The following is a 21,553-nucleotide window of genomic DNA, read 5'->3' on the forward strand; positions in this document are numbered from 1 at the left end:
AATCCGAGCGCCGCTGTCACTGTTATGGTCCTGTCAGAGCGCCGGCGTCCTGGTGCCTGGGTGGTCACCGCCGAGAGGACTTTGGTGGGTCAGTTTGTGGGGCAGCCCCGCGGCCCCCTGCGCTAGTCCTTTGCATCGCCCGCAACGTGCAGCTCGCGGCTCGCAGGCCGCACCGTAGGAAGAGTGTGCGAGTCGGCGTCGCTGCCGCCTTGGGGCCTGGGCCCAGCCGCAGCCTCTTCCACCGCTGCCGGCTCGGAGGGGCCGCGAGATGCAGCCGCCGGGCCCGCCCCCGGCCTATGCCCCCACTAACGGGGACTTCACCTTTGTCTCCTCAGCAGATGCGGAAGGTGAGGCCGAGCCCCAGGAAGGCGGGTCACCCTGGAGGACGCCAGGGTTCGATTCGGTGGAGTCTTTCGGGTGATGAGAGTTGTGGCTGGGTGGGGACGGGCTGGAAGCTGACTGGTGACTCCAGCCCTCGGCGCCTGTCGGCCTTCCAAGAGGCCCCGAGTGGCCGAGGGAGGGGTGCAGGGAGCTGTCTTTAAAAGCATCCAGTTACTCGGTCGGCGCCTGGCTTTCCCCACAGCGTCTGGTAACTGGTTTTTCTGGGTGGCTTATTCGTTTCCAGTGGGCCCACGGAACCCTAAGGTTTTATTTTTGGAATTACTTGCTGTTACTCAGAAAAAGGGCAGATTGGCCAGGAAAGGTATCAGAGAATGAGAACAAGAAAGGACAGCTGTGTTCCTCTGTTATTTATCAATAGGTAACTTTTTTTTTTTTGCTGGGATTATATTGGACACTGCAAATACAAACCAAGTGGTGTTTATTGAATTTGGTATCTTGCCTGGGTCCCAACTGACCTCCCATGTTTGACCTCATTATTCGAAGAAGTGGATCCAGGTACACTGGAAATTTCTGATCATCCTGTACAGATTCCCTTGTACTGTTTTTAGGAAGCCGTTGTATTGGAGAGATTTTTCTATGGCACAGGAAAATGTTTTCCTCCTCTCTATTCCTCACCCAGCTCCTTCTAACCCGAATCTTCTACTAGTCATTTTCAAATTTTACTTTTATTAGACTTTGTACATCAGTTACTTTCCAGTGACAAGAGTTTTTGCCCAATATGAAAAAATAAATTATGTTTAACTATAGAAATTTCAGTCTAGAGAAGAACCTAAATTTTCCTCAGAGATTTGATTTGATAGTGCATCAGTTAATATAGATTGTTTTCCCTTTTTGTTGTTTTCCTTGTTTTGCTGTTTGAGTGGCATCGTTTTAAAAAAATAGTACTGGTAATTTAAAAGGTAAAATAAATTTTTTATCAAAGAGCATAGCTGATAAATTTTTTAAACTGAAATATAACAACCCAAAATATTTTGATTTGTTTCATTTACATTTAATAGCATACTTCTTAGGGAGGAATATGAAATTTAATTTCTCAAACTTAAAAAACAATTGTCCCCATTGAATATCTGAACCTGATGTTTGTTCAAACTCATGTATCTATGTATATATATTTTTTCATATTCCCCCTTCCCCCAGGAATTACCTTTCTTAAATATGCCTAAGAAATCTGACATAATAATATAACTATGAAACCTGGAATAAGTAAAAATCCATAAAGTTTATTCCAACTTCTCCATATTTCCTCAGAGGGCATACAGATCTCTTGTGTATCCAAGGATATATATATATAATAATGCCCTCATGTATATAACATTGTATAGTTTAAATTTACAGGGTATTTTAAGCATACTACTCCTTTGATCTTTATCAGAATCCTAACGAGCTTTATAATTCCTCTATTTTAGAAAGAAATTGAGGCTTAGAAAGGTTTAGTAACTTCCACATGGTGGATCTGGAATTAAGAGATAGTCAAGAGCCAGGCATGGTGGCATGGACCTGTGGTCCCAGCTACTTGGGAGGCTGAGGTGGGAGGATCATTTGAGCCCAGGCGTTTGAGGCCAGCCTGAACAAGAGCGAGACCCCATCTCTACTAAAAAGAAATCTTTAAGGCAGTGTTTTGCCTTTCCTTTGTATGAGACAAATAACTAATTCTGTGCCTAATTTATGTTCATAGACCAGCAGCATTGGGATTACCTGGCACTTAGTAATACAGATTCTACCTTAGTCATAATTTGCATTTTAACAAGATCTCACAGTGATTCATATGCACATTAAAGTTTAAGAAGCACTGGTTCAGAATGTTATAAAAGATCAGAAGAGGAGGAAGTTATTTCTATTTAGAAGATCAGAGAAAATTTAATGGAGTTGATATTTTACTGAATTTTTAAGGACATATAATGCATTGTATATTTAGGTTGGAGAGAGTACCTACCTCCATGTGCAAGGGACTGCTTATGAGAAAGTCCCTGCCACCAAAAAATGGTCTAATAAGAAAGAAATAATTTTAGTGTACATAATAAATGCAATAAAGAGTATGGTACAAAGGAGGGAGTGGTTAACTGTGCAGGAAGTGATCAAGGAAGTCTTCAGAGAGAGCTCAGGTGCATTTTGAAGGACATGTAGGAGTGCTTTAGACTGGAAAGGGTGAAGAGCATTCATTCATATGAGAACTATACAAGTACAATAATTGGCAGAGTGCAAGCAGTCTCTCTGCCTTATACTTCTCAATCTTCACAGACCTAAAACAATACTGATTTAGACTGTGAGCTCCTTGGGGTTAGAAGCTGTGATTTACTGCATATCGATATACCCACTGCCTATCTTGAAGCCTGGGCACATGGCAGGAACTCAATAAATGTTTGTTGAATGAAGTGACTATATGATACTTTTTGATTAAGATAAAGGTGCTGTGCTGCTAGAACTGAAGCCAACACTAATTCAACAGAAATTCAATAAGTATTTGGAAATGGCATGAAGAGGAAAAACTAAGCAAGAAAGATGATCAAAGTCACCTGATAAACCATTAAGCCATTTTCCCATCCTAATATTTTTCTACCTCTAAGTATTTTTTTTCCCTCACTCTGCTACCCAGGCTGAAATGCAAGCTGTATGATCTTAGCTCACTGCAGCCTTGAACTCCTGGGCTCAAACGATCTTCCCACCTCAGCCTCCCGAGTAGCTAGGACAACAGGCGTGTGCCACCATGCATGGCTAATTTTTAAAATTTTTTTTTAGAGATGGGGTCTTGCTGTATTGCTCAGGCTGGTCTCAAACTCCTGGCCTCAAGCAGTCCTCCTGCCTTGGCCTCCTAAAGTGTTAGGATTACAGGTGTGAGCCACTATTCCCGGCCCTCTAAATGTCTTTATATTTGTACTGAAATACCCATCTTTCCTCCAAATCTTGAAGGAAAAGTGTTTTTCCTACCATAAGTCTCTACTAGTGCTTTTATTCTCATCTCTCTCTACCTTTTTTGAGATCTTTATCTTCTCTGTTTTTTCTCTAGCATTTTATTTCTCCTCTGTTTCTTCCATCTCTACAATTATTCATTGATACCCTCCTAATTGTTAGAATCTTTAATTAAATCTGCTACTTCCCCCTTTCCTTATTTTCACAGCTAAACTATCCCTGTTATTTACTATTTGCTCAGCATTGAGTAGTCTCTACCACTCTGCTGGATCTGCACTTGCTTCCTATCATCTACAAAGTGTCTTCAGCAGTGTTTTCCAAAATGGAAATGGTTCCATGATAACATAAGTTCGGTAAATAATGTCAGGTGGTTAAACCAGTGTCTTTAATGTAGAATTCTTAGATCCTTTAATATGCCAATATTCTGAAACTCCAAGTGGGAATTGTAGTATGCAGAGTTTTCCAAATTTAGCATCAAAAGCCTTTTATGGAGAGTGTCTCATGGGATCCAGATACTGTAGCACATGCATAAAGAAAGACTTGGCCTACAAAATAAAGATAGGGGTTTTTTTTTGCCTGATGTTTATGCTCTTAATAATTTGTCCCCAACTCTACAACTTTTGGAGTTGAATTCCGTGCCTTTTCAGGCCTTGGGCTTCCATGCCTTTTCCTTGGGGTGATTTCTTATACCTTTTCTGCCCGTCCAGCCATCTCTCGTGGACAAGTTCAGGTTCTAAGTCTACATAGCCTTCCTAACCACCTCTCTGACTAAATTTCTTTATTCCTATGGCACCTGTGGTCATTTGGCAATACTCATTGTCATGTACCTATAGAAGAGTATGCTTTAACGGCAGCCCCCAACCTTTTTGGCACGAGGGACCATTTTCATGGAAGACAATTTTTCCATGGACTGGGAAGGGCGGGGGGATGATTTCAGGATGATTCAAGTGCATTACATTTATTGTAATTGAGGAAGATAATAAAATGGAAATAATTTAATGTTTGTGATATAGATCCTCTTGCCAAATGCCAGAAACTTGTCTCTAGTCTCATATTCAGTTGGTCATAAAGTTATTTCTTATATTCTGTTGGTCATAAAACTACTTCACAATAGCTCCAGAATATATATATGAATATATATTAATAATTCATCTATTTTTCTCTTTCCACTGATACTGCCTTTGTCTTCCACCTCATCATTTCTCATTTATATTCTATTATAGCTTCCTGACCAAATACCCTGCTCCAATCTCTCCGCTCTTAAATCAGTCCTCCATGGTGCAGCTGAGATTGTTTCCAAAATAAAAATGTGATTTTGTCTACCTGCTTTATTAAAAGCCTTTAATGTCACTTCTTAATTTAAGGTCTAAGGAGCTGTTTTCTCCATTAATTACTTCATTCAACCAGCACACACATTTGTTGATTGCCTACTATGGATCAGGCACTATTATAATTACTGGGGATGTATGTAAAAATTAATTTAAAAAAAACCCTCATAGTCTCTCCCTGCATAGAGTTTATAGACATTAATCAAATAATCACACAAATACAGAATTATAAACCGTGATAAATATTGTTAAGGAAAAGTGGAGGGAATTATGAAAGGAACCTACCTAGTCTAGTCTGTGAGATCAAGGAAAATTTCCTTAAGCAAGTATGTCTGAAAATGGAAGAATGGGTGGCATTTAATTATCTGAAGTTAGACCTCATACAAGGTACCTGAGGCAAAAGGGATCCATTCCATTGAAAAGATTCATTCAAAGCACTGAGAGGCTCAGTGTAGAGTATAGGGTCCAGATGGGAAAGGAGGCAAAAAATGGGCCTGGAGAAATAGATTGTGTAGAGATTATTGTACTTGAGCCAAAAAAGCAGTCAGAGGCCACTGAAGGATTTTAAACAGAAGAACAAAAGATTTGCATCTTAAAAAGAATGTTCTGGATACAGTGAAGAGAATAGATTGGAAGGAGACAAGAATGAATAGAGGGAAGGAGTTGATAGTTTGCAGTAGCTTGGTGCTGGTGGTAGAAATGGGAAGTGGATAGGTTCCAAAAAATATTTAGAGATAAAACTGACAGAATTTAGTGGTGGGTGGGATAGAGGAAGAAGCATGCAAATAAAGCAAACTGCCAAGGATAATGAAGCTTCCATCTAGCTTACAATGCTGGATAGACAGTGGTATCACCCACTGAAGTAAAGTGGAGGAAGACCTGAGATATTTGGAATATCGAATTTTAGATGCCTTTGAGATAGCTACAAGGAAATGTTAAGTTGACAATTGGTTATATAAGTCTAGTGAAAAGGACTGGGCTCAATATATTGCATTTGAAGCTTAGCCTTCTTGAGTCTTCTTACCCCTGTATAAAAATGACAATATCTACAGCTCACAATATGTTAGTGTGATCAGTTAGTTGTAGACATGACAATCCAATAATTATTGTCAATGCTTTTGAGCAAACAATAATTTTCTGTTACTTTGTTATTGTGGCCAAACATTTAGCCTACTTTTTGTGTAAAATTCCCCCTCTCCAGAAAGGATGTCATTTTTAACACAAGTTACTAGTATAGACAGAGGAATCTTTAGTTTTTGCTTCTTAAAAGTTTCTTACTTTTTAAAAATGATGTCCATGGGCGGGGCAGCAAGTTTACCTTTTTTTAGAAATTAATCTATTCTTTTTATAAGTTTTAAACCTCATAAGGTATTACACAAATCTACAGATATGATAAAATTGTGTACAACTACACACACACAAATAAGTGCATATAAAACTGGTGAAATCTGAATAAGGTCTGTGCATTATATCAATGTCAGTGACCTAGATTGGATAGTTATATGATGTTGTACCATTGGGGGAAACTGGATGAAGGGTACATATGACCTCTCTGTACTATTTTTACAACTTCCTATGAATTTGTAATTTTTCAAAATAAAAAATTAAAAGACTCATAAGGTATACAAAAGAAATTTCTGTTCAGTAACTAGTTTATGCCAAAATGGGATTCAATTTTTTTAATGATAGGCTCAGGAAATTTAGTTTAACTGATTTTAATTAATTTTATTTACAGTGTGAAAATTTACTAACAATATTTAATAGTAAAACCATAAGCCAAAGCAATGTGATTAACAATATAACCTAAGACATAATTTTATACAAGCCTTTGAAAAAACATTTTCTTATAGAGTAACATGATTAAACTCCAGTATAGATCTAGCAATTACAAAATTATTATGTATGTGTGTTTCTTTTTTCTTATTTTTAAAAATTTTTTATGAATATGTAACCCTTCATGAATTTGTGTGTCATTCTTGCACAGGGGCTGTGCTAATCTGTGTATCATTTCAGTTTTAGTATAGGTACTGCCGAAGAAAGCATGACATGTTTCTTGATCTTTTTCAGTGGCCTATATATCCATTAAAGTGGTATTCTTATAACTCAAATGAAGCGATGGAATTTACATTTTCACTGCAAAATGTGCCTGTTTTTGTTTTTGTTGCACAAATACATACTCAATTCTGGGTTAGACTTAAGCACACATAGATTTTATTTTCAACTGAAATGGGATGATATTTGTCCTTGCTCTTTTGGCTTGTTAAGAAAAAGCTTCTTCACATACATAAGAAGTTGGCAAGTATCAACAAAATGTTCGTTGTTCATTGCAGGATACTCATCTTTCACAGAAATCTAGAATGTGTCTAGGGGCAGAACAGTAATCTCATCTTTAGTATACTGTTACACTGCACTGACAAAGTTCTTCCTTTTTTCAAAGTGAAGTTCTCAGGCTGAGCAGAGGATTGAGAGAAAGGATCGCCCACCCAGTTATACATTTGAGTTGAAAGGGAGAGAAAATTACTGTTAAATTTTGTTATGCAGTTGTCTTTCAATAAGACTTGAAACTTACTGATACTCTTCCTCATTCTTTTTTCTTGAATATTTTTATTTTTAATTTTTACTATGATGTCTATCCTAGAATTAACAACCAAGTTAGCTGGTTCTTCCTCTGGTTTAACTTAAATCAGCTATGTTCCTGGAGTGATTTCTGTATCTTTTTCCATGTTCTCCAACATCATTCTTTAGTTGTTAACTTGCTAATATGTTAGACTACTATCAATTTTTTGGACTTTCCTGTTACTCTATCCCATGCCCACCTAATTGTGTCTTGGGGGTCCTAGGGGAGGTGTCAAACTGCTGTTGCTAGCAGCAGTGTGTGCTTGATATTTTCCTACCTATGTGGAACAGAAAGTACTACAAAATTTGTAAGCTAAGGGTGCGTTTTTGAAGTTCTAGCGTCCATGCTATGACAAACTGCTAAACATATACAGACAGTTCTTTAATGCAGCATTCCTTAGCACTATAATTTATATGCTTGTATATCCTTTTTTGGTTTAGATTGAGGACTTTAAGTGCAGTCCTGTCTAGAGGCCAGGAAACAGTTGTTAAGGTCCTTTCCATCCTCATAATTGCAAACCTCTAATGTCACTGCTGTACTAATGACTTGCTTATCTAAATCTTGTTAAATCAAGAAAACGCACTCTTTGTACTTATTAGAAGTAGAATTTTAGTTAGATTCTACCTTTTTCATTTCAACTTAGATTAAGACAAAGAAGTAGAAAGTAATTTTGTGAGAATATTTTAACTATAAGATTCTGTAATAGTATCTACTGGGATTATTTTTTAACTTTAGGTAGGGAAGGACAGTGAATTCAAAACTACTTACATTTTATCTCTAGCCAAGTAAGCTCTCATATAAAAACTTTTTAGAATCATATGATATTTAACCTGGAGAGAACTTTGAATAGGAAATTGGGACCAGAAGACATAAATGATTTGCTGTATTAATTAGTAGCTAAGCTGGAATTTAGTTTCAGAATGTAAACTTTTGTTAAAATTAATTGCAGGAGTTGTTACAGCCAGACCAGGATGTGACTCAGAGTATTGTGCAAGTTAAGCTCTTTGTATTGTTGTATATGAAAAACTTAGATTAGTTTTGTTTTTTTTAACGAAGTTAACTTTAGTGTTAGTTGGAAATAAACTCTAGAGAAGGATCTGCATTAGAGTGTTGATTTGATGTTGCTAAAATCATGAAGGATCTGCATTAGAGTGTTGATTTGATGTTGCTAAAATCATTTTTCCAAAGTAATTCTCCAATCCTATGACTTAACAACATTGGTGTTTATTTACTAGTATACATTGTCTGGTCCAATAAATGTGGGTTATTATTCTAAATTCCTGTGTGACCTCAAGCAAATCCTTAACTGTTCCCAATTTTTTCAATCAGAAAATGTGGCATTTGTAATAATATGATTATCTGTAACCTCTAAGTTACTGTGCAGACTATGCATGGAATTTATTTTGTAATGTGAATAACTGAATCTCTTCACCTCTTATTAGAGCCGACCTTAAAAAAAAAACAAAACCAACGCTTTATTTATTTTTGCTGAAACTGTGCTTGCTTCAGCAGCACATACACTAAAATTGGAATGATAAAGAGATTAGCATGGATAAATATTAAAATTAAAATAAAATAAAATTTTTGCTGAAACTAAAGATACATAATGTAATTATATATAAAAAAAGAGTTTGCTGAAATAGGGAACTCTTATCAGATTTATCCAGAACCAAGCATTAATATATGAAATACTTAGCATAGATATTTGATCATGCAGATGAAAGAATGTATGAATAAATACACGAAAAAGTAGAGAAAGTTTGTCTACAGTTTTCCATTAGCAAATATTGGACATATTTGCTAAATATTTGCTAAATAGCAAATATTATGTCTATTAGTTTGTATATATCTACATATGAAATGCCTCTAAAAAGAATTTGTACAATTAGTTTGTTCTGGGGTGCATAATCTATATAATAATGAAGGAATCCAAAATGATATCATGTAATATATGTTCTATATGTCTTTCAATTAAATTTTAAAGAGTTGCTGTAGTAAGTCTAGATTCTGGTACCAGTCTACCTAATTAGGTGTGAAACTTTTTGTATTCTTTCCACCACTTTCATCTTTCATTTTCTTTTTATAAAATAAAAAATCAAAGGTGGTTTTTACATATTTGTCAACTACAAAATTTGAAGATTACATAACAAATGTTCATAGTTAGAGATCTTCCAGTGATAATTATTCTAGTTAAACAGATGCTTACTTTGGTTGAGATTCACACATTTTTGCCTTGGGTTACAGTTTTGTCCTCTTTTCTCCTAAGATCTCAGTGGTTCAATAGCATCCCCAGATGTCAAATTAAACCTTGGTGGAGATTTTATCAAAGAATCTACAGCTACTACATTTCTGAGACAAAGAGGATATGGCTGGCTTTTGGAAGTTGAAGATGATGATCCTGAAGATAACAAGCCACTCTTGTATGTAAAAATAATAATATGTATTTTTTGATTTTTAGAGCTAGTCTATGGAATGATTATATTCTCTTTTTTATGTAAAGACAGATGTGGAAAACCTTAAACTTCTTGGTCAAAAGCTATACCAATTTACAATTAAGAGTAATTTAAAAAACTGAATAATAATGAGAGAATATTCTTTAACCTGTTGAATGGCAAAAGTTAAAAGAATGATAATCCTATATCTCACACATACACACAAATACACTATACTCCAAACTGTTAGAGTTTACCTGAGCCTGTCAGCCATCTCAAGTAATCACGAAATCTAAAACAGCAGGGCTCTTGGGTACTTGCTGTTGAAATTCAGGTTTAAGAGCAATTAGATTTCCACAAAGATTGCCACCTCAAAATCTCTCCAATATAGAAATTCTAGAGCTGCCACTGGGAGGAGGAGTATAAAGAGACTTTCACTTTCTTCATAGTACTTGAAATTTTATAATTATCATCTTGGGTGGGGGAAGTAAAGGAATTAACAATTTTGGAAAGAAGAACCTGTAGCTTTGTAAAATTGAGACATTTCCAGGTTATTCTTTGTATTAATTATTGGTAGATTAAGTGCTAAAGCATCCTATGTTTCTTAATGTTAATATACCATATTTCATCAAATCTAAGACACTGGATTATAAGATGAAGTTATTTTACATATTAATTTAAATGAAAAGTACATATGACAGCATAAAGCTGAGACATTAAAGGGTGATCTCCTTATTTCAAATGTAAATGAGACATAACCCACCACAGGGGAAGAGACAGCAAAGAAGTTTGCTTCAGTTTGGCGCTGGGTAGAGTGTTGGAAGAAAGGATTTCCCCTGAGAATGTAAACCCCACACCAGTTCTCATATTGATTTGTGGTCTTAATTGTCAGTATGGTCCCAAAAAGTCTCAAATCAAAATTTTTATTTCAAGTTGTCTTCTATTGATGGTACCTCCAGGAGGCTGGCAAAAGTAAAGGCAGATAGTAGAAGCACTTGGCTTCACTCCAAGTGAAGACACTTGGCTAACAATTGTAAGACACCAGTGATTGTGAGAGGTATCCTGACTTTAGAGAAAGGGAAATCTTGATCCTTTTGTAGTTCATAAGCATGATGATTGGATTTTCACATGCATGCGTGAGATGTGCCTCCCTCAGTCTTTGTTACGAGGTTGGCACATCACCCGTCTGACGTGAAAAAAAAAAAAGAATAAAAAGGAGAAAGTGAACTGTGAAAATGTATATCTTGGAATTAGTGAAATATGGTACTTCAAATACAGATCTTTTGTTGACTTATATTGTCTTATTTAAATTTTTCTTAAATTCTTTTGCAACCATCTTAGTTCAGAAGTATGTGCCTTTTGAGAATTTTTATCTTAAAATTATAGGGAAGAATTGGATATCGATCTAAAGGATATTTACTACAAAATCCGATGTGTTTTGATGCCAATGCCATCACTTGGTTTTAACAGACAAGTGGTGAGAGACAATCCTGACTTTTGGGGTCCTCTGGCTGTTGTTCTTTTCTTTTCCATGATATCATTATATGGACAGTTTAGGGTAAGTATATCTTATTTTATATAAATTCTAAATATTTTAAGAGTGCTGAAAATTAAATACAGTCAAATATTAACTGTAATATGCATTATGTTTGAGAAATGCTTTGCCTTTACCCATTATTTCTCACTTGTTCATCCCTAAAACAGTTCCATAATTAAATAAGTGGGGAATACCTAAGATTAATGCTTTCAAACTTTTCCACTTCTGGAAGCTGCCAGCATTCCTTGGCTCCTGGCCACATCACTGGAATCTCTGTTTCCATGGTCCCATTGCCTTCTCTTTTACTGTACTCAAATCCCCGTCTTCCTCTTTTAAGGACAATTGTTATTATGTTTCAAGCCCACCAAGATAATCCAAAACAATCTGCCCATTGTAAGATCCTTGACATTATATTAGTCCTATTTATATTTGCGCTAGATTAGTAATTTATATCAGATATTTTGTTGACATGTTATAAGGACCATTGAAGAAGTTGAATGGGGATTCTGGTCTCCTACCTACTATGTATCCTTCATCTAGAACATCTCTAGTTTTATCTATTTTGTATAATCTTTCATTTGAACAAAGGATTCTAAGGCTAAAACCAGAAAGTTACTATGCCCTCATTGAATGTTGCTCAGTTTGGATTTGCTTGATCTTTTCTCATGATTGGGTTGGAGTTATGCATTTTTCGCAAGAATATCAAAGAAGTGACACTGTACGCTTCTCTGAATATTAGCAGGAAGTACATGGTACTGATATGTCTGTCTTATTACTGGTGATGTTGACTGTGATCACTTGGTTAGGTGATGGGGTGTTGTCTGTCCAGTTCCTCCACTATAAAGTTGCTATTTTTCCCTTTCTAATTAATAAGTATCTTGTGGAAATACTTTGCAACCGTGCCAATATCCTGTTTCTCATCTAACTTTAGCTTCCTAATTTTAGCATTCATTGATGGATCTTGCATGCGGTAATTATTACTACAATATTTACTGAATGGTGATTTTTCCATTTCCCTCATTCATTTTACTCTCTGAGTTATAATCCAGTCCTATCATCATTTATTTTATTACTCAAATTTTTCCAGCCTTAGCCATTGGGAACTCCTATAAGTTGCCTCTGTGTCCTTTCAACATATCCTGTCCTCTTTTTTCTTTTTATGGCATGAAGAATCATTTTTTTATTTATACAAATTTATGGGGCACATGTGCAATTTTGTTACATGCATAGATTGTGTAGTGGTTTTGTTAGGGCTTTTAGGATATCCATCTACTGAATAATGTACATTATAGACATTAAGTGATTTCTTATCATCCACCCTCTTCCCATCCCCTCACGTTTATGAGTCTCCATTGTATGTTAACTTTTTTTTTTGAGCACTTCCTTTCATTCTGGCCACATATAGTGTTGCAGGCTAATCTTGTATTTTGCCTGCCCCAGCCCTGGTATCAGCCATTTCTCTGAGAAGCCCTAGTTCTGTTTATTAGGGCATGATATTTAGAAACCAGTTTCTGGTCAATAAGTGTGCTTATGTTGCTACTGAGGTATTATTTCTAGACTTCCCAGCAGACAGAACTTCTTAGTATATGCACGTATGTATCATTACACTAAGTCTGAGGAGTTAAAATTATCTGAAATTCTTCTATATTCTATTACATGGATAAATATTAATACAATTTTTAAAGACTTCCAGACAGGGTTGGTAACTTATGTCAGGAATAAATTTTCCTTGCAGGATGCTATAAACCAAGGGCTTGGTAGTAAACACTTTGTTCCCTTTTTTACAATAGTCTTTTATTACAGATCTTGAAATACTGAGGTTTCTTTAGGCAATTGTGGATGTATTATAAAATTGTATTTCACATTATATTCTTATTAAGTTTGGGAAAGATACCTGAGAACCCATACGGCCTCTCTATGACCTGAAGTTGATCATGCCAAACTGTCTTTTATGGTATAGAGTTGAGTTCCTGGAAAATTATCTGTTTATTTGGCACAAAAATATTAATTATATGATTTTTCCCTCTTAAGGTGGTCTCATGGATTATAACCATTTGGATATTTGGTTCACTAACAATTTTCTTACTGGCCAGAGTTCTTGGTGGAGAAGTAAGTAGTTAATTTTGAAAATACTCTTCATTTTTTATGGTACACTTAATTTTTGATACTGCAAATATCATCATTAGCTATACTCATTATAACTGTTTCTTGTCCCAGAATTGCTTTTAAATTATGCTAGTTCTCTTAAGATGATCAACATATTAGTATTGTGCTTACTGAATAAATGTTACAAGAAATGAAGAGGAAAGAAAAGATCCCATTCCACTTATCAAGTAATTTATAGATTTTTAGGGAAGCATACAATTTATTCTCTGTTAGAGCAGTTCTCAAACTTTTTGATCTCGGGTTTTTATGTTTGTTTATGTAGGTTATATTTGTCAGTATTTATCATGTTAGAAATTAAAATAATATAAAATGTTTATTGATTTAAAATTTACAATAAACCAACTATATTTTAATATAAATAATACACTTTAAAGAAAAATAACTATATTTTCCAAAACAAAAAAGTTTGTGAGAAGAATAGCATTGTTTTACATTTTTCAAGTGGCTTTAATGTCTGGCTTAATGGAAGCTAGATTCTAAAATCTACTTTTCATTCAGTGTGTAATGATATGTTGTTCTGCTTAAAGTATATGAGGAAAATAAGGCCTCACAGATATATAATTGGGAAGAGAGAGTATTTTATACCACTTTTTTTTTTTTTTCTCTTTTGAGGCAGAGTCCTGCTTCTGTCAGCCTGGCTCACAACAACCTCAAACTCCTGGGCTCAAGCAATCCTTCTGCCTCAACCTCCCGAGTAGCTGGGACTACAGGCATGCGCCACCACGCCCAGCTAATGTTTTCTATATATTTTTAATTGTCCAGCTAATTTCCTTCTATTTTTTAGTAGAGATGGGGTTTCACTGTTGCTCTCTTGCTCAGGCTGGTTTCAAATTCCTGAGCTCAAACGATCTGCCCGCCTGGGCCTCTCAGAGTGCTAGGATTACAGGCGTGAGCCACCACGCCCGGCCTAGGAGAGTATTTTAATAGCCTTTTAAGATGATTGTTAATATTCTTCTCTGATACTACACCAAAACTCAATAATTAGTAGTTTTTAAAAGGTTTGTTGCAATGAGGAATCTCAAACCATATCAATGAACTTTTCATACTGTTTAATTAAAATTTACTTTGAATGGATCTTTTTTTACCCATGGCATGGTTTTGTAACATTATGCATTGGTCATTTAGAAAACACAGTTCACTGTTTTGCAGATATTCCAAATGTTGACATATTTTATTATATAATATCAGAAAATCACATTCATTAATATCACCACTTATTAGAAAAGTCTGTGTTAGAAAACTATCAAACTTACAGTGGGAGATACTAGTTTTTCGAAATTATAATTTTTACTTGAAAGCTAGAATTTTACCATTTGTGACAAATATTGTCAGTTGTTTTAAGTGTAGCGACAAACTCACTTTATTTCAAGGACATGCTTGCCATATCCAAGCCTGAATAACCTTAGATTGTATGTCAGTTTTTCTTTCAAGTAAAAATGGTGTTCCATGGAAAAAACATTTTCTTTGACTCTTCACTGAAACATTTGTACAAGTGATCTCCTTGGGATAACCACATGCTTTCTGTGACTTCCCATTTTTGTCACATAGAATATTAAAAAGACATATAGTCAAAGGTTTAATTTAATAAAATTAATCATTTTTACTGCTTTATTTAGGAAATTCTTAAGTGAAACTGGCTTCTTTTACTGTGAGTGTGTGATAGTAAAGAACATAGTTACTTCTAGTATAGTTTGTGATACCTTGATTTGTGCTAAGACAACAGCAGTTTTACCACCATTGCTTGTGCCCTGGCTGAGCCAGGATTGCATGACTCCAAGAGTTTGAGGTTACGGTGATCTATGACACCACTGCTCTCTAGCCCAGGCAACAGAGTGAGACCCTTTCTCAAAAAAAAAAAAAAAAGAGAGAGACCTAGATCTTAATTTGAACTCTGTCACCTACCAAATTTGCTTTCCTGAGCAAAGCGTTTTTTCTAAGAATCAGTTTCTTCATAATGGGGACAATAATGCCTGCTTGATAGGGTTGTTATTTCATTTGATCTTCACAACATACAAAGGCCTATCATAGAGCTTGGCACATGGTAGGCACTAAAAAATATTTTTCTATTCAGTTTCTCTTGGCTGCCCTCCCTTCCCTCTGGTCTGCATTTCTCACATCTAGCTTCTCTAGACCTTGGATTTTTCATCCAAATAGGATGGTCGTGGTTCCTTTAAATAATTGTGCTACAATTTAAGAGAAGTAGTGACAAAATGTAATGTAGAAACGTACTGAAGTTAATTAGATATGTAAGTCTGAAGCTCAAGAGAGAGAGAAAATGCTAGAAATGTATATTTGAGTAACATCAGCAGATTGATGATAATTGAAACCATGATGGTTGGTGAGACTGCCCAGCAACATGGGAGACTACATGATAATTTGAAATGTAATTAGTATGATATTTTATGATTTCTTCTTAATTCTCACATTTGTGTAAATACAACAAAGAGTATATGCTGTTCAATAGTGATGAAAAAGAGTATTTGATTTCTATGATATTTATCTAAAATTTTCAAAATTCACAGGTTGCATATGGCCAAGTTCTTGGAGTTATAGGATATTCATTACTTCCTCTCATTGTAATAGCCCCTATACTTTTGGTGGTTGGATCATTTGAAGTGGTGTCTACACTTATAAAAGTAAGTTAAGTAGTATGTATTATATAAAGTAATTTACTGTTTTCCAATAGCAAAAGTATACTAGTCCTCTAGCTAAGAATATTGTGATCTAAAACTGTTTATCAAACTGTTGGTAGTATTTTGGGACAGTGATCTTCCTTACTGATATTACTAATTGTATTTCTTTTATTTTTTCCTTTTTAATCACCATAAATTATAAAGTATGTGGGGAAAAACAAAACAAAACAAATCAGATTTCAGGATATTACAGTCAGAATTTTTTTTTTCTTTTTTTTTAGTTTTTGTTTTTTTCTTCATTTCTTTTAATTTTTTTTTTTCTTTTTCTTTACCCTGGATGTGCTAAGAGGACAGTCAGAATTTTTTGATGTTGAATTTTTCTTCTAATAAATTGTATTTTCTGTGATGCAGAGATCAGGACAACTTTATGATATTTTGTTAAATAACATATAAACACATTTTAAACATTTGCTGATAATATTATTAATAATAAATAGTAATATAACTTAAATTTTGATATTTATTAATGTTGAACAACTTTGGGAAATGACTGCTTTAGCACATGTGTGCATATTACATAATGGTTGTAATTTTTTTTTCTTTATGGAAAATAGAACTGCTATTGTGTAGCCTCCACACTAAAGTACTTGTTTTTAAGTAGCCAGAGCCACTTAATTTTTATGAGATTTGACTTACTTAACATTCATTACTAATTTCAATATAAAAGAAATAATGATTCCTTTTAGAATTTGGTAACTATAAGCTAATACTGATATATAAACACTGGGTATTGAAAGAGTGTGGTTTTTTGGAACCAATCAGTGCTGAATTCAAACCCTGATTCTGCCACTTACTTGTTGTTTGGTTTTCCAGAGGTATCTTAACTTTTCTTACCCTCAGTTTGTTCTTTACAATGATAATCTTAACAACTACATTTTAGGGTTTGTTATGAAGATTTTAAAGTATATATAATGCCTAATACAATGCTTGGCACAGAGTAGGCACCCAAGTGGTAGCCGTTATTACAAATACTATAAAAGAATATTTTGAGGTCATTTTTGTAGTTGGAACCGTTTGGATGCTTTAGAAACTAAGAAGACCTTGCTTTCCTCTACATCCTAACCATAAAATCTGTTTTTTAAAAAATCAACATTATTAGAACTTAGTTTAAAAGTCTAACAGTGGATCAGCTGTAAGTGGAGCATGCTGGCATTTAATTATTCTAGGCTTAGTAACATACATAACCACTCATTTAGGATCACTTCCTGCTGTGTGTAGTTTTACTTGGATTAAGCTTGCTTGAATATTTCTGAGACTACTCCCAAAATGGCCAAAATCGTTGTCCTCTGGTCATTTTCAGCCATCTAGTTCAACTGAAATTTGGACCTTAATATTCTGAATATTCTTTATGCAACATATGGATGGAAAATCCATATGGAAAAATCTTTTTTATAACATTAAAAATTTAGGATAAAATTGTTTTTAAACTTCAGATTTTTCTTTGCCAAATTTTTTTCCTAATCACTAAATCGTCTGTGGGTAGTAAGTTATTGTAATGTTTCTTATTTCAGTCCAGTGTTTTCTGAGAAATATGTTGCAAGACTCTAGTAAGTTAACTCTAGCGTTAGAGCTGAGTTTAATCTATAGACACTAATTTTTTTTTTTTTTGGAGACAGGGTCTTGCTCTGCTGCCTGGGCTAGAGTGCAGTGGTGTCATCATAGCTCACTGCAACCTCAAACTCCTGGGCTCAAGTGATCCTCCTGCCTCAGTGTCCTGAGTAGCTGAGACCAGAGGCATGATTTAGTTTTTTGTGGGTTTTTTTTTTTTTTTTTTTGAGACAGAGTCTGGCTCTGTTGCCCTGGCTAGAGTGCCGTGGCGTCAGCCTAGCTCACAGCAACCTCCAATTCCTGGACTCAAGCAATCCTTCTGCCTCAGCCTCCCGAGTAGCTGGGACTACAGACATGTGCCACCATGCCTGGCTAATTTTTTCTATATGTATATTTTTAGTTGTCCATATAATTTCTTTCTATTTTTAGTAGAGACGAGGTCTCGCTCTTGCTCAGGCTGGTCTCGATCTCCTGAGCTCAAATGATCCACCCACCTCGGCCTCCCAGAGTGCTAGGATCATAGGGGTGATTTAGTTTTTTAACCTCCATACCAGTGGTTGTCAACTAAGGTCAATTTTGCCACCCAAGGGATATTTGGCAATATCTGGAGTCATTCTTGAGGGCCAGGGGAAGTGTTACTAATATGCAGTGAGTACAGGACAGGGATGCTGCTAAACATCCTAAAATGCACAGGACAGCCCCCCACAGCAAAGAATTATCCCAGCCTAAAATGTGAATATTGCAAGGTTGAGAAACCCTGCTCTGTGCCAAGTCTGTTTCTACTGTAGTTGCCCTGCTTCCCCTTCAAGTTCTTCCTTAATTTTATTCTGTAAAATGCCTTCAGTGACTACATCAATTAGTACTCTATATAAGTTTCCAGTGGAAATAATTTAAAATTAGATATGTGTATAATCAGAAAATATGACATTGACCAAAATGTGATCCTTTTTCCTCCTTTTTATTTGACTCCTATTCCTGGGAATATACTGTAACACTTAACAAATATTGTGTAAATTTTCACTTAATCTATTTTTCTACTTCTTAGAAAAATAAAAAGGAAAATTTTCAACTTTGTCAGGATCAGTTAGTATTCTCTCAGCAATTTGTCTCAATAGTAGTTTTTTCAAAAGTTGCCTGATCACAATCATCAGGGACACTTGTTTAAAAGATTTACAACTAATGTCAGGTGTGGTGGCTCGTACCTATAATTCAGGCTACACAGGAGGCTGAGGTGGGAGGATTGCTTAAGGCCAGGAGTTCAAGACCAGCCTGGACAAGAATTTTAAAAAATTAGCCAAGGGTGATGGCATGTGCCTATAGTCCCAGCTACTGAGGAGGCTGAGGTGGGAGAATTGCTTGAGCCCAAAGAGTTCGGTACCGTAGTAAGCTGTGATTGTGCCACTGTACTCCAGCCTGGGTGACAGAGTGAGACCTTGTCCCTAAAAAAAATAAAAATTAAAAATAAATAAAAGACTAATAACTAGATCCTTCCCATAGAAATTCTAATTCAGCAGAACTAGAGTGAGTCCCCCAAGTCTCTTTTTAATAGGCACTGCCGGTGATTCTTATGATTAAACAGGTTTGATGAGAAAAGACCAGATGTACAGAAGTCAAGTAGCAGAGCAAGGATGAGCATGCTTATTAAGTTTTTAACATTCTTAATGTGTTGTACCACAGTTGGTGGTTGATTTTTAAAAATGTTGTAAACATTATTTTTGCTCTGTGATATATAAAAAGTTAATTGATTTGCTAATATGATACCTTTTGTCTTTTTTTTTTTAAGCTGTTTGGTGTGTTTTGGGCTGCCTACAGTGCTGCTTCATTGTTAGTGGGTGAAGAATTCAAGACCAAAAAGCCTCTCCTGATTTATCCAATCTTTTTATTATACATTTATTTTTTGTCTTTATATACTGGGGTGTGATCCAAGTCATACATGGATAGAAAAAGACAATGTTAAATTTGTGTGTAGGCTGGGAATTCTTCTTGAAGAAATTGGAGAAAACCTATTGCTGATAAAATTTTACACGTTCCAGATGTAAAGGCAGGTTTAAGGGTTTAAGGTCTTTTTAAAACAATGTTTTTTGTATTTAATTAAGCAATTGCAGTTATCTGAGATTTTCGTTCAGAATTCTAAATTCTGTTTGATTCTTCATATTCCAGTGAATAAAATATAAAAGCATTGTGTTTTTAAGATTGTGTCAATATTCACCTAAAAGCTTGTGCCAGAAGCACCTGGAAAGATAATTATATTTTACTTGAAGGGTAAATTTGACAACATCCTGATAATCTAAAATTACAGTTTTTTTTTCTTTAAAGTGTTTTCTCTAGCATCTCAGATCCTGTAGATATATATTTATATTTATACATAATATTTATGAAATAATTCTTATTATTCACAACATATATTTCTGAATAGCCTAAAAATTAAGATATTAAATCTGATGCTCAAACTTTTTTTTTAATTTGGCCATAAATCTTTTTCATTTAAATTTTAAAATTTGTTTTTTAAACTGTTTATAATTTTAAAAATCTCATACATGCTTCAGTACTTCCTTATTAGGAATTCTTAATAATAATTACTAAAACTAATTTTAGTAATTGCTGATGTAGATTTGGTTTGTTTGGGTATACTTTTAAAAACCATTTTTGAATGTCCAAACATCTAATTTAAAGTTTCTGTTTACTTTTCTGACCAAAGGAGCAAAAAGTACAGTGGATATGGCATTCATTAAAATTGTTAATATGTACAAAAAACAGTAATATTTATAGCATCAGTAAATATTTTTAAGTGGTACTCCTAAATCAGAAAAGTTGCGAGAAAGAGACCTTTAAAATATTGTGGTCCTGAAGAATGTTATATGAAGTAGAAAAAAATAAAATGCTTCCCAGCTGTGTGTTTTGTTTCATAGCAACTTGCCCTGTAGTACTTGATATTTTAACAAGTATCAGGTACTCTGTAACAAATGTGCAATTTTTGCTAAGAGCAATATTAAGAAATTTTTATTAGTAAAATTTTTGTTGCAAATAATTTCATAGGTTTTAGAGATACTTTTAGTTAATATTACTTTGTAAAGTAGATAAAATATTTTATTTATGTCCATAAAATAGCAAGTGTCTATTGACTGTTGGCAAATTATTGTATTATCCTTTCTGCTCTCAACCTGGAACAGTTAACAGCTGTTCTCAATATGATAACATGGCCACATTTTGGTATGTTTTGCTTTAGCAAACTCATTCATCAGGAAATATCTAGCACCTCTGAAGTGCAAGCCTACAAATTAGCAAACCTCTCTTCCTTTCCCCTGAAGGAAAAGAAAAACTTATTTTAAGCTGCAGGAAAAGTGTGGGGTACCTTTGAATGAGAATAATGTAGAAAATTACACATATTGATTTTTTTTAAAAACAGGCTTAGGAAAACAGAAGCACCAGAGGCATAGCACTTCTAGAATGTAAAATAATATGAAGTAGTAAGGAAAGATCTGTGGCTACAGAAGTAGCAACTGTAAAATAAACATTTGTTACACTTCAGAAATTCCTAAGGTCAATACTTTGTTACAACAGATTATTATATTTGATGTTCATATTATTGACCCTGGAATCTTTCCCAAAAGGCTTGGGGGTCAGGACCAGGGGGTCGAATTTTACCAAGCAATAAATCAAGGTGTTTTGGGACCACCCCTATCAAAAAATGGTTTAATTTTTTTAAACTGTCACTGCTTTAAGGTGTAAATAAAAAATTCATTTATATGGATCATGTTTATTCCTAATGATATAAAATGAAGTATTTGTGTTCTAAAAAAGGTATTTAAAAATTGGCCAGGCACAGTGGTTCACACCTGTAATTCTAGCACTTTGGGAGGCCAAGGCAGGAAGATCACTTGACTCCAGGACTTCAAGACCAGCCTGGACAACATAGCCAACCC

General features: G+C 34.9%; 1 protein-coding gene and 2 non-coding genes across 4 annotated transcripts; 2 read left to right on the plus strand and 1 right to left on the minus strand.

Annotated features, from left to right (window-relative positions):
* YIPF4 (Yip1 domain family member 4) lies at positions 1-21,381 on the plus strand. 2 transcript variants are annotated; one of them, XM_045549346.1, is made up of 6 exons: positions 1-347; positions 9,521-9,674; positions 11,073-11,244; positions 13,255-13,332; positions 15,912-16,025; positions 19,414-21,381. In XM_045549346.1, exons 1-6 carry the CDS (start codon positions 269-271, stop codon positions 19,549-19,551), a joined length of 735 nt encoding a protein of 244 aa, XP_045405302.1. In that variant the 5' UTR covers positions 1-268; the 3' UTR covers positions 19,552-21,381. The 2 variants fall into 2 exon arrangements, with proteins under 2 accessions (XP_045405302.1, XP_045405303.1); XM_045549347.1 differs by having other exon boundaries at positions 10-347; positions 11,157-11,244.
* On the minus strand, positions 6,577-6,678 carry LOC123637594. Its single transcript, XR_006734958.1, has one exon. It is a non-coding gene; the product is annotated as a U6 spliceosomal RNA (small nuclear RNA).
* On the plus strand, positions 10,775-10,878 carry LOC123637651. Its single transcript, XR_006735001.1, has one exon. It is a non-coding gene; the product is annotated as a small nucleolar RNA U13 (small nucleolar RNA).
* Positions 21,382-21,553: the final 172 nt, after the last annotated feature.

Source organism: Lemur catta, chromosome 4 (genome assembly GCF_020740605.2).
Source record: "Lemur catta isolate mLemCat1 chromosome 4, mLemCat1.pri, whole genome shotgun sequence".
NCBI classification, from domain to species: domain Eukaryota; kingdom Metazoa; phylum Chordata; class Mammalia; order Primates; family Lemuridae; genus Lemur; species Lemur catta.

Bases quoted from the DNA above. Each gene is read 5' to 3' on its own strand.
- YIPF4 (XM_045549346.1), top strand. From the start codon at position 269: ATGCAGCCGCCGGGCCCGCCCCCGGCCTATGCCCCCACTAACGGGGAC. The intron at 348-9,520 runs GTGAGGCCGAGC...TTTTCTCCTAAG, and splicing joins CTCCTCAGCAGATGCGGAAG to ATCTCAGTGGTTCAATAGCA. The intron at 16,026-19,413 runs GTAAGTTAAGTA...TTTTTTTTTAAG, and splicing joins TGGTGTCTACACTTATAAAA to CTGTTTGGTGTGTTTTGGGC.